Source organism: Typopeltis vanoorti, chromosome 1 (assembly GCF_054136105.1).
Source record: "Typopeltis vanoorti isolate ZY-2024b chromosome 1, IOZ_Tvanoo_1.0, whole genome shotgun sequence".
NCBI lineage: Eukaryota > Metazoa > Arthropoda > Arachnida > Uropygi > Thelyphonidae > Typopeltis > Typopeltis vanoorti.
Window position 1 is genome coordinate 140,439,269 of NC_143549.1, and position 13,733 is coordinate 140,453,001.

At 35.5% G+C, this 13,733-nt stretch overlaps 1 protein-coding gene across 1 annotated transcript in view; it reads left to right on the top strand.

Moving 5' to 3' along the window:
* Positions 1 to 13,733, top strand: part of beta'COP (coatomer subunit beta') — a 293,541-nt gene that overhangs the window by 146,244 nt on the left and 133,564 nt on the right. Inside the window, exons 10-11 of the mRNA XM_090394070.1 lie at positions 943 to 1,142; positions 3,605 to 3,711. Of these exons, the coding sequence (XP_090250196.1) occupies positions 943 to 1,142; positions 3,605 to 3,711 (307 nt within the window). The remainder of the gene's footprint in view (positions 1 to 942; positions 1,143 to 3,604; positions 3,712 to 13,733) is intronic.

Genomic DNA, 13,733 nt, shown 5'->3' on the forward strand with positions numbered 1-13,733 from the left:
GAAAATACCCAAGTTCTACACAAAAGCTATTTTCATATGGAAAGACTATGTGAAGCACACATTCACAATCCCAACTTTAACAAACACTTAATTTTTAAATTAAAAAATATTTTATTAACTATTTTATTTTTATTTATTTATTGATATCTATTAATGCAGATGGAGTTATTCTCCTGCAGTTAATATCACATACTTTCAATTTAATTGTTGCTCTTCCTGTAACATATTGAAAATGGTTATGAAACATAGCCGAAAATTCTACAAATAAACAATTTTATGTAAGTGCGTTCCATCATTAATTAGTATTATAATTCTGAAACATGTCATAACCAGGTGTGTGAAATGTTAGATTTTTGATGAAGGCCAAACCTGGTGCAGTATTAATTCATTGTTGAGTTTAAATTTTTAATCAATTGTATCATTTACTAAACTTATGTTAACCTCTCTAGTATTTTTTTTAACCTTTTTTGTAACATCATTAAGCTCCTGACAAAGTGGACCTGTCAGCTTGTGAAGATTTGTTTATACTCTTTACATAATGTGATCATTATAGTGAAACTATAGAAGCCTCAGTCTCACAAAAGAGAACAAGCCCGAACTGAACTTTTATTTGGAATGTGAATTAGTTTCTTAAAATTAACATAGAATGCTTACAACATCAAATGAATATGCACCTAGAAAGGAAACTGCCCTTGCTCATGTTTGGTTAAGGTTCTCTAAATGGAATAAAAGACAATAGGAGATACAATTTTTAATTTAGCATTGTATGCTTTTATTTTATTATTGATTTTTTTCAGTTTAAAGTATTTATGTTACTTTTCATCTCCATCTTTTTGTTAAATGTATTTAAAATCAATTTTGATTCAGTTGCTGAAATTTTTATATTATTTGGCATTGATCAGCCTTAGCCATATTAAATGTTATACATATATTTTTTTAAAGGTTTGTTGTTGTATGTGGTGATGGTGAATACATTATTTACACTGCCATGGCTTTGCGAAATAAGAGCTTTGGCACTGCTCAAGAATTTGTTTGGGCTCTTGATTCTTCAGAGTATGCTGTACGTGAAAATAGTACCCAAGTGAAAATTTTCAAGAACTTCAAAGAAAAGAAATCATTCAAACCTGAATTTGGAGCTGATGGTAAGTTACTTTTAAGGAATTTTTGTTTTTGTGTAAAATTAATCAAGGATTGAATTGTTTCAATTTTCCTTTGGTCTTTCTTTAAAAAAAAAAAAAAGTCAGGATAGACTTTGTTATTCAGTTATTTGTAATTCATTATTTATGAGGAAATCTTCATCAAGTTAGAATGATTTATCACTTCAAACAGGATGCTTTTCAAATTTAATTTAGCCAGTCTGATGTAGATGGAAAGGATTTTCCTCTTTCTTACACACACACACACACACACACACACACACACACAGAATAGAAAACAAGCTTCATTTCTCACATTCAGACCATTCGAAAAAATTTCATTCAAGTATCATGTTTCCACTTGCCAATTGATAAGTTATGTGTTCCTAATTCTAAGATAATCAGCTAATGTCATACAAGAATTGCTCAAAAATGTGACTTTTAAATGCATTAAGATACACTTAGCCTTGGTAATTTTACACGCATAATAGAAAGCTATTTTGGAATAGCATCCTTTGTTAAGATGATGGCACAGCAGTGCCATCATCTAAATGTACAACTCTGCTGCTAATTTAATTTTTATCAAAAAAAAAAAAAATCAGCTAATGCCTTTTTATTCCCATATAGGGAGTAGGCAAGGCTGTTTTAGCCCTATATAACTTTTGGAGACTCAGTGGACAGTTCAATCTCCACTGCTGGTACCAATCAGAGATAGCTAGCCCAAGGCCATCACTAATTTAGCAGCATGCAGTGAAGAGGTGGCTAACAAGTGCTGCCATCTTGTGGTACCTCCTAACACAATATATTTTTTTAATGTCTGAAAATAGTGTGGATTCTACGATTGATTTTCTTTAATTTATGGGACAAAAAAATACCCGAGTTTCTGGGAGAAAAAACCTGCTTGCCCATGCCAGAGATCAACTAACTAGTGAACTGGTCAAAAAAAAGGCTTAGAAAAAGTTCCTCTAGTGGCAAAAATTGAACTCTTTCTTCAGGTGGTTTAGTGCTGAGGAGTGTAAATACCACTTCCACTGGTGTTCACTCACAAAATAAAATAAAATAATTACATTTTTATTTTATTTTTAATTTTAAATTTTTTGTGACTCACTCATGAAATCTCTTGAAACCATCTACAGTACTAATATACTATAATGGGTTTAAGATTTTTAAAATTGTTTTATTATTATTTTTTTTTACATAATCCAGAAATCCTGCTCTTGAAACCAAACATGGATAGAATTAGTGTAATCGCTGTTAAGAAGGGGGGGGGGTATTGTGGTTAACTGGTTTTAATATTTTTTTTTGGGGGGGGGGGTTGTAGCCATTGGCTAAGAAGGTGTTAAGGATGTGGTTCAGTTCAGTAGTTAGAGTATTGTTGTCTGAACAGATTAATTTAGCCACCTGTTATATAGGATTTTTATACCCTATATGACAGGGCTAAATCACCATTCCATATATCCAGGTCACATCTGAAAATCTCACAAAAATCCTTAAAAAAAAAGTATGACCTGACTACCTGTTACAAACCACATAAGAAATTGACATCCCTTATCTGCTCCACCAAAGACCAGCCACTTTCCCCTAGACCTACCCGGAGTATACCAGGTCCCTTGCAGCTGTAAACTGTCCTACTACAGCCAAACAGGCAGGACAGCTAATATCAGGATATCCAAACACAAAGACTATGTCCAGTTTCACCAATACAGCCACTCAGGACTTGCAGACTATGCACTAGATGCTCACCACAGAGTATGCTGGAAGAAAGCCACTTTACTACATATATATAAATACAAAAGATTGTTCCTGGAATCAGCCTCAACATAAAAAACTTCCCATATCTCAACAAATTTGGGTGCATAAGACTGCCCCAAATTTGGGGCAGTCTTATTAGAACATCAGCCCAACAGCTAAGACAACCCAATTTAGTCTGCTCGGGGCACCTTTAGGACTCTAAGACTAATGCCAGTTGCCTTCTTCAGCCTTATTTGCTCGTTAGTGCCTGCATGCACATATCATAGTTTTATGTTCCCAGAAGATGGCAGTGTAGCATTGTCGAAATATTGGAGGGTATTGATTAAAGTTTTTTATTTAATATTTTAGTATACGTTGTCATTTTCTAAAAAAAAAAAATTTTTAAAGTCAAACTAAACAGAAATATTGAAAAGTGAGCAATCTGTTTTGCTCTCCTCTTTATAGAATGCTAAGAGCCACTTGTTAGGATACCAATAATGGAATATTAATTATAGAGAACTATATGTTCTGTATATATCTATGGAGATTACTTAATTATTGAGAAATTCTAGTTTATTTACTGTATGTTTTGAATCAGAATTACTTTTTTCTAGGTTGACTAACATTCTCTGAAGCCTTGAATTATCTAGGATTTCCTATTATTATTATTTTATAATTACAAATTTATTAGCTGTAATATTTATATTCTGTGTTTAATTTATTTTATTTAATTTTAGCTATATTTGGTGGAAACATGTTAGGAGTACGATCTGCAAGTGGACTTGCATTTTATGAATGGGAGTCATTGGAATTGATTAGAAGGATAGAAATTCAACCTAAGCATGTAAGTTAGATATATCAAATGTAACAGGGAATAAGAAAAGTTAACTTATTTTAAGCATTTTATTAATATTGACCTTAGATCTAGAAATGTACTAAATGTGCTATACATGTGTGTTTTCCAAAAAACACAAATGATCTGTTTGGAAGTAGCTTGTAGAATAGGTCAATTTCATCTGCATTAAACACATCCTCCATCATAACCCTTTATTAATCCTTCCAAGTGTTCACATCAGGATATCCTGAGGCACTTTCAACCATTTATCTTTTAAAAAGATGAAAAGATAGTCTATGATGTGCTTCAAAGCACTGTATCCAGCCATCAGAATAATTGAAATCATCCAGACCAAGACATTTCAGCATGGATTTCAAAACATTGCCATCCACAGGCATGTTCTTCAGGCTAACTTCATCGAAGTTAGTAAGGCATTTTTAAGTACCTAATACTTTGATGAAGTACTTTATTTTTGCTTAGGAGCAGCCATTGCATTAAATTTCATTTTTAGCAGTGCTCTTGATCATTGTCAAAGAGCTAGAACAGCCAAATGCATCTGACCTAATATCTACTTCTCACCTTCTGCTGCACCCATTAGTAGGTATCCATCGACTTGGATACTGAACGAACGTGGATAGGTTTGTTTGCAGTTTATGATTTAGCTGACTCAATTGCATTCTGTATTGGGATAAAACAAAATAATGGTACACAATGATGAAAGTCACACTGGTTGGGTCATTGCCTATTTAAACAAGTAACTTGTTGTTTTTGTCAGGGAACCACAATGAACATTGAAAAGTCAGCTACTAGAACAAAATCAGACAGCATCAGCAATGTAAGTAGTGTTAACAGGTATAATATACAGCTCTCCTTCAAGCCACATCATTAATTAGCTACTCTTATCTGCCCACCAAAAGATTCCTTTCATTATCTAGATCATCTTAGTAATTTTGCAAACTGTGACATACTTTGAACATGCTGAAAGAACAGCTAATATCCATCTTTAACACAGAAATTATATGGGATGGCAGACCATGCAGATGGTCTGCCATCTGCATGGTTTGTTTTTTGTTTTCAAACTCGCTTTTTTTTACCCTTGAATAATATTAGTAATTTGAGGCTACAATTGACCTCTGACAGCCACTTGACTTTAACTTAGCAAAGTCCCCCCCCCCCATTGGGGGGACCTTCGCTTTCATACAGAAACAGATATAAATTTGAGAGACTATTTCTGGAATATGCCACAGTACCACAACATTCTCCAAGTATAAAGAAATTCAGCTGCCTCACTTTACCAAAAATCTGGGAAGCTATCTCGAGATCTTCAGTAAGATGCCATTACTAAACTCGTAGATGACACCAGCTAAGATCCTGTAATTAGGACTGTAGGATCCAGCCTTTTTACACTCAGTCTGTATTTGCCTTCCTGCTGGTGTACATGTGCTAATTATTTCTTTGCCTATAAAGATGGCGTGGCAACTCCAACACAAAATATTGCTTTAACAGTTTAATAGCTACATAAATTTAGTTTGTTAATTATCCCAGCACATGTTTTCTCCTCTAAATATCAACAGGAATATAAGAAGTATCAATGAAAAAGAAGTGGAATTGGCAGAAAAAACCCACATCAACATAATTGATGTCACCAAAACAAAGAAAACAAAAACAGGTGAGATAACTACTACTATATTCAAGCAGTAGCATTTAAGGAAAGGAAGAAGTTTCTAAGTATTCACCAATAAACATGAAAGATAATATATTTCAACAGCAGGCAATTTAAGTACATAGATGTGAGCAAACATCAAAATGCAAAACTGAATAGTGAGACTGAAGTGAAGAATTTTTTGAGTCATCAGAGAAAGCAGCTGACAGGAGGGTAGATAATGAATTTATCTATCCTCCTGTATATATATATACCAGACATAGAAATATTTGGGCAAAAGAGCAGAACTAATAAGTACTTTCTAAATGTCTGTTTCTAAATGTGTTTCTAAAATGTCTGAAATGTCTGTTTCTAAATTTCTCTCCATGTGCATAAATTCACATGGAGAGAAGACACAAGAAATAAAAAAAAGTTTTATTGTCTATATTATTGTTGATAGGTAGTATATTCGTGCTGATTTAGGACACAGGAGTACAAAGAAAATTTGAAATAGGAAGTGATCACCATTTAGTTTGGAGAAGAATAAAAATTAATACAGTATTGAAAAGAAAATTTTTATTTAAAAAAATTTGCAAAATTTTAAAAAGAAGTTCAAGTCAAGTGGCTGTCAGAGGTGAACTTGAATAATATTGGTAACTCAAATTACCAATATTATTCAAGAGGGAAAAAAAAGCGAGTTTGAAAACAAACTAAACAAAACCTTGGAGACTTACTTAAGAAAACATTGATTTGATTTAGTCAGTGAGAAAGAGAAATCAGGACTCTCTGGTGGACTCAAGGAAGGAGATAGTCCTGGAAAAGAAGTATACAGAAAGTTTTCCCTGTGTGACCTAGAGAATCATGATACAATTTGTTACAATACATGTAACAAATCTGAGTAGTAGTCAAAAGTCTTTGGAAGACTTTGGTAAGAATAAAGAGGACAAAATGTTCTGGAAGCTATTGAAAAACTCTGAGAAATAGAAGAGTACATAAAAGTAATCAAGGATGAAAAAAAAGATGACATAAAAACCCAAAGACAAAGATGTTCTGGATGTCCACAATAATTACTGAAAGATTGTTAAATGAAATAAGCAGTGGCTGAACAGTGGTGATAGAAAATAATCAAGAGGAATGCAGTCAAAAATACACATAAAAAAATTAGAATTAGAAAAAGCTGAAATAGGGAAAGCTGCCTGAAATAGATTATATTCAACCAGAAATACTCAAATATGACAGTATAAAAGTTTCAGAGTAGTTAACTAGGTTATTTAGAAGGCATGGTCAGTGGGTTGAATTTTGGATTATCAGAGTTGAACAAGCATAGTATCCGTCTACAAAAAGGAAAACAAAACAGTGTTAGAATTATCGAGAAATTTCTTTATTGAGTGTTCTGGATGAGAATTATGAATCATTTTGTCTGATGCATGGGATTATCTTTTAGGTTACTCAACCTCTCATATATGGAATTATCTTTAATGATAATCCCATGTACGAGAGGTTGCGTAACATATAGAATGTTAGTATTATGGATGAATGAGAAGGAATTGTTCACATCTAGTTTGAAGAGCTTTCTGTATTTAGCCTAGTATTTTTAGTGAGATCTTGTACACTGCCCCAGATGTGAGAACAGTATTCAGTGGTTGGACAGATTTGTATAGGGTTAATAGCTGTTCAGAGGTAAAGTAATGACTTGGGCAAAAGAGAAATCCTAATTTTTTGGGGGGATGCCTAGGAAAGCAATACTTTCCAAAAGAGGTTTGATGACAGAGTAATTCCAAGAAAAGAGATCTCATCTTATATAAAGATGTGGATGTTGTCGAGAGTAAGATTGCAAGAAATTGGGTCTTTTTTAATGGGATAAAACAGAATTGTTTTGCTAGAATTGAAACTGACAAGATTATTCAAATCCCATTGAAGAATAGTTTGGAGATCAGAATTTAGCAGAGTAGAGGTTGCTGTTCTGGAGGTTGTGGTGATTTGTTTAGCACATAGTTTGTCAAATGAGGAGGAGTGTAGTGTGCTGTCATCAGTAGAGCTGTGTATTTGGCTTGGAATCTACTGGAGTAGGTCATATAGAAGGAAGAAAGTGGATGAGAAAACAGAGCTCTTAAGAATCCCAGTGTTAGTTGCATAGTTAAAGGATAGAGAATCCTCAACCATCATACAGTATGTAGCATGTCAGCTGGTAATCCATTTGCAGGAATCATAGGATAGTCCAAATGATGGGAGCTTCTTGAAGTGACTACCTGAGACTCACCCATAAAAAATAGGATATCTACAGAATATCTACCTACCTATGTCATCCAGAAATGGAGGACATAGGTAAGTAGATATCCTGTTGATCAACAGTGGTGGAATCCATGTTGACAATCATTTAGTTAAGCATTTTCACAGTAATAAAGCATCTATAGTTCTATCACTTTAGAGAGAAAACTCAGTGAGGGAAATTTGGCACCAGTTTGATGGCAAGGATTTGTCACTCCTCTTAGGAATAGGTTGTACATGGACTAATTTAAATGCTGCAAGATAGATACCAGTAGAATATGAAAGCGTAAAAATTCCATTCCACAGAATGGAAGCTAACTCTTGGGGGGGGAGGCACCTTTAGGATAATTGAAGAATGCCACTGGGACCAGGCAAAGAGGGTATTGTGTGGCAAGTATTTGGAATGCTTGTGGTGACATTTGCCAAGGTCAGTTTCACAGGAATTAGAGGGGGGGGGGGTGTAAGAAGCCAAGAGGTTGGTTTTTTCTATAGGTGATGCAATAGAACTATCTGAGTGTAATATTGGTGGAAGCAGTGATGAACAGAAGTTACGGCTGATAGCTGTGGGAAGAGACCAGAAGACATGACTACCATTTGGACAAGATATATTTCCCTTTTAGATTTCTGAAAATCCATTTTGGATGAGTTGATCATTTTCTTGCAGTTGTTCCATGCTTTAGTATAAGCAGTAAAGGAAGATGGAGTTATAGATCAGGGCCAGTTACAGCTCTCATTTAAAAATGGATGACGGGGAATAAATGTTTTTAATACCTATGAGGATTATTTTAGTGACATGATCAATACGTTTGGGTCATGAGGTTGGAAACAGTATCCCAACCAAGGAAATGAGGCATAGAAGTTGCAAAGATAATCCCACTTGGCAGTTTTAAAATAGCCATGCAACATGTCAGTAGGAGTTTCTGCTTGTATGTTGCTGCATAAGGAAGAGATCAGGTCATGATCTAAATTACTAAAAGGAGCCACCATGAGGTCATCTTCCTAGATGATCTCAACATCCATAACCCAACTTGCAATTCCAATCACCATCCCTTTTCCAACATTACCAACCAAACTGGGTGAGAAGCAGAAGACTCTGCTATAAGTAATGACGTAGTGCAAATTGTACATCTACCTATTCAAATTCCTTCTAAGTCTTCACTCTCCAAAGACTCTGGATCTCTTTTAGACCAGTTGTTCTCCTTTGAGATACGTTGTAGAGGTCACTTCCTTTCAGCACTCATATCTCAGTCTTGTACAAGTCTATTCTCCCACAGAATGTCCTTCCTCCAACCAGTTCTGGCCTTGCATCCTCTGGCACTACAAAGGCACCGATTGGAATGACCTCTAGAATTCCTACTCCTCCTTTTCTTAATCTCACTATTGCTTCTGCTAGTCTGACCATAACACTTGTTCCAAACAGATTGTGGAAATTATCCTCAATAGCATGAATGCCTTCATTCCCCATTCAACTTGAAATCCTTGTCTCCTTTCTAAGCCACCGACAGAAAATAGTTCAACAGAAAGTGTATCAAAGCAGTCAAAGAAAAAAAATTTAGCTTACTTCAGGTGGTCCACATCAAGAACTTCAGCTTTGTACTCCACTTATACCAAAGCATGCAACATATTCAAAATTATCATCAGCAGATCTTAATCAGACTTTATAAAGGCCAACAGCAGAAAACTTGCCTCTTGTCAAAATGGAAGCCATGCCTTCTGTTCCCTTGCTAAGGCCATTGGACATAATTTCTACTCACCTGCACTTCCATCTCTTTCTCATCCCGATTGTATCACTTGCTCCACCCACCCAAATATGAAGCTGACCTCCTGGCTGCACTCTTTTTCCTTGAACTCCTGCATAGATGACCAAGGGAAATCACCGTCTTACCATACTGGAACGAATCCAAGCACTGTGTGCCTCTTATAGTTTTTCAACAAAAAGGCATCAAAAAACTCCTAACTAACTTGGACACTAAAAATTCTTCTGGTCTTGTTGGGATTTCTCAAATTGTCCTCAACCATATCACTCCAAAACTAACACCTGTTCTACATTGGCTCTACAATCTATTATGCATAGCTGGTACTTATCCCAATGCATGGAAGCAATCTCATATCCTATTCCAAAAAAGCAAAATAGAAGTCCACCATCAAACTGCCAACCAATTGCCGTCATTTCAAAGTAATGGAAAAAGTCATCAGTAGTCACTCCACTACTTAGAGACCTGCCAGTTAATCAGCAACCACCAGTACAAATTCCACCAATTAAGATCCAGCTGACCTCATATGGCTTACATCACCCATCCCCTGGACACATGCCATGGAAAGGTTTGGAAAAACTTGTGCTGTCACTCTTGACATTTCCAGAGCTTTTGACCATGTGTGGCATTGAAACAAATTTCAATGCCACACATGCATACTAAACAAATTGCCATCTTTTGGTCTTCCTGCCACCATCTGTAATTGGATAGTGCTCTCTCTCTCTTTGAGCTTCACCACCAATGCTGTAGTTACTCAAGGCTCTGTCCCATCATGTTCCTCCTGTATATAAATGATCTACTCACAATCACTACTAATCCTATCCACAGCTTTGCAGATGATAGTTCATTCATCGTATTCATTTTACAAATCATGCAGTATCTGACATCCCAGACTACATGATTATCTATAGTTATTGCCTTAGACATTGATCTACTCACTATCCTTCACTCGGGAAAGGAAAATATTGTCCCATTCAATGCCATCAAAACAGTCTCTTGCAAAAGAGAACTTAGATCACCTATCCTTATCCTCATTAATGCACAAATCATCAGAGAAGATCAGGTCTCTGCTTAGAACTAAGGTTTACCTTCTCTCTCTCCTGGCATCAACACATCACATTGATAGCCTCTTTAACATCCAAAAACTGGCATTTGCTTTCATTCAAGATGATATTGTACACCCAACCAACTCTTAACAATATACAAATCCCAAATCTGCCAATGCTTAGAATACTGCTCACATATTTAGGGTGGTACACCTAAAACTTGATGCTACCCAGAGGAGAGAAGTTTGGCTCATAGATGATTCCTCTCTTAGAGATTGTACAACTGAACATATGAACCTGCTTCTCCCTTCTGTTTTTATTATGTCCCCTGGAATAGTCTTCCTCATGAAGTATCTGCACAATTACAACCTGTAATTGTGCAGCTACTTCAAAAAAATAAAATAAACTTCTGTTTTCATCTGAACTTCATACAGAGCACTGATGTGTTTATGTCTCTTAGCCTATAAGCATATGGAATCAATACAATAAAAATAAGAATTAAAAGTGTGCATACATAAATCTTAGAAACATGCAGTGTAATTCTCATGTTTCTCCCTTTTATAGATCTGTACTATGAGAGTTCTAATCCATTTCTCTGGAATTCGACTCTCTTACCAGACCTTGCAAATTATTCAGTGTAGCTACTGCAAAAATTTTATATTTCCATATTTGAACATTTCCTGTCAAATATCATCTACTGTCACTGCCTTTTCATATTTGAGGTTTTTCCCTCCTCAATTATTGATATATACTCCTGATTGCATTCCTGTAGAGTGTTTTCTACCATTCTGTTCACTGCTTGATTCAATTAGTAGTTTTTTCAAATATCTCAAGTAAAGTAATTACTTGAGATATCTAGAATATCTCTATTTTTAGTTTTAATTTCACCTCAATAATTTTTTATTAATTGTACAGAAAATTTTCCTCCATTTCTAAGCTTTTTCTATAGCCTCCAGAATATTTTTAAAGAATCCTGAGAACTGATGAGGGCTCCTCACCTAATATACAACTGTCACCTTCTCTGGTGACAGTTGTATATTAGGTGAGGAGTCCTCATCTACCTGGATACTGAACAAATAAGGATGGGCTGACAATTTTAAATTATTTGGCCAAATTGTATTCGTATTGGCTTAAACCATAATACAAAATGATGGAACAGCATGACATAATTTCATGCCACTGTGTTTGTCACCCAGTTCAGTGAGCCCCCCCACTCCCTTATGTTTTCATCGGGGATTCAAAGCAAACAACAAAAATACAACTAGGTACAAACCCTAACTCAACACCATTAACATAAGAAGCATCTCTGTTGATAAGAAATGGACCTATCATATGAACTGGATAAGAACCAGATCGACATGGTAAGTGTTACCAAAACAAAGAAGACAAAAATAGGTGACGTCTTTCTCAGCAACAAATACAAAATATTATTGTTATATTCAGACAATTAATGATCAGAGAACAAAGGAGTAACTATAATATTTAACACCAAATGTGAGGATAATTTTCATGAATGGCATTTAGTATCTAGTAGAGTCTTCTACTACGCGTTATTCCCGCTTCTCATGCAGGGTCCGCATGTTACTTTAGATGCGACTTCTTGTTAGCACTACTCCCAACCGACCCGCCGCTGGGGGGGGGGGACATATTTTTGACTGTAGAGGCGTATGTTCACGGGCCGGTTTGCCTGTTTGCGGGATGAAAAACGCCAGATAAACTGGCGGAAAAAACCCTACTGACCGCGCCCAAGACCGGCTAACTTGGCTATGCCTGAGGAAGATCCTCAAATTCCTCACGTCTACAACGGGAATCGAACCTGGGACACTCCTTCCCCAAGCATATGGTTGCGAAGCACAAAGCCACTAGGCTAACCGCACCACGTCTTCCTTAGTAGAATCTTCTGTGGACCATACAGATAAATAAGTCTTACTGTCCAATTCCCCATTTTGATATTTGCCCACATCACTCTACTAGATACTAGATTAGTATCTAGTAGAGTGATGTGGGCAAATATCAAAATGGGGAATTGGACAGTAAGACTTATTTATCTGTATGGTCCACAGAAGATTCTAATAAGGAAGACGTGGAGGAATTTTTCAAGGCATTAGAGAAGGATTTTTATTTAGTGAAGCTAAAGATTTTTTTTTCTGTTTTTATTAATTTTATATATATTTTTTCTCTTTTCATTTATTTTTTTACATGATTCTTGAATGACATGTGTGTTTCTGAGTATACAGTTCTCATAAAGATGTTGAACTTTGATTATTTTTAACACTTTTGTACATGCTTTTCTTTTTTTTTTCCATATATTCAATTTTATCATGCTCAAAACTAAATGGTGATCACATCTTATTTCAGATCCTCTATATACTCTGGTGTCCAATCAGCATGAATATATTACTATGAACAATAACATACACAATGATGCTTTTATTTCTTGCATGATGTTAGTAATAACTAGTCCATGTCCTGAGCAGAAATCTAGCAGGTACTTATCCTTATTATTAAGTTTGCTCTTTTTGTCAAATTTTTGCAATGACATTTCTATATGTCTGTAATCATTTTCTACTCTGCTGTTCAGATCTCCAGCATGGACCAACTTTTCCTTTTCTTTGTCAGCTACCTTCTCTGATGCCTCAGAAAATTCCCCCATCCCTTCCTTACTAGAACCTTCTGTGGGATCATAGGTACAAATTAAGTGTCATGATTTAATTCTTCATTCTGATATTTCCCAAATCACTCTACTTGATATTCCATGTCATTCAAGAAGATTATCCTCGTATTATTGAATTCTATAGCTATCACTTTTTTATGATCATTATTTCCTGAATATAATATCTGGTATTTGTTGTTTAGAAAGAGCTCACCTGTTTTTGCCTTTGTTTTGGTATCATCATATTGATCTGGCAATATGTCATTTCTTCTGCTGGTCCCATTTCTTTTCTGTTGATGCTTCTTGTGTTGAATGTGCCAATCTTGAACTCTGCTTATGTTAAGTTGCAGTTTGTTTCAGCAGCTGACTTTCCACTGTTTGGCTTGGTTCCCTGCCAAAAACTTGTTTGACTGGGCAAAACCCTAGCTGCCATGAAATTCTATCATTTTCTGCCATCATTTTAAATTTATTTAAGTCATTAAGAATACAGTGTCATTGACTAAATCACGAACTGCTGGCCCATCCTTGTTCCTTGCAGATATGTACTAGCAGCATCAACAAGAGAAGGTGAGCAGTGGTCATTAAGTGAGAAGCTTATAAAAATGGAACCGCCTACACCAATAATGGGAGCTTCTGACCTAATGTCCAATCTACACCTTCTCGTGATT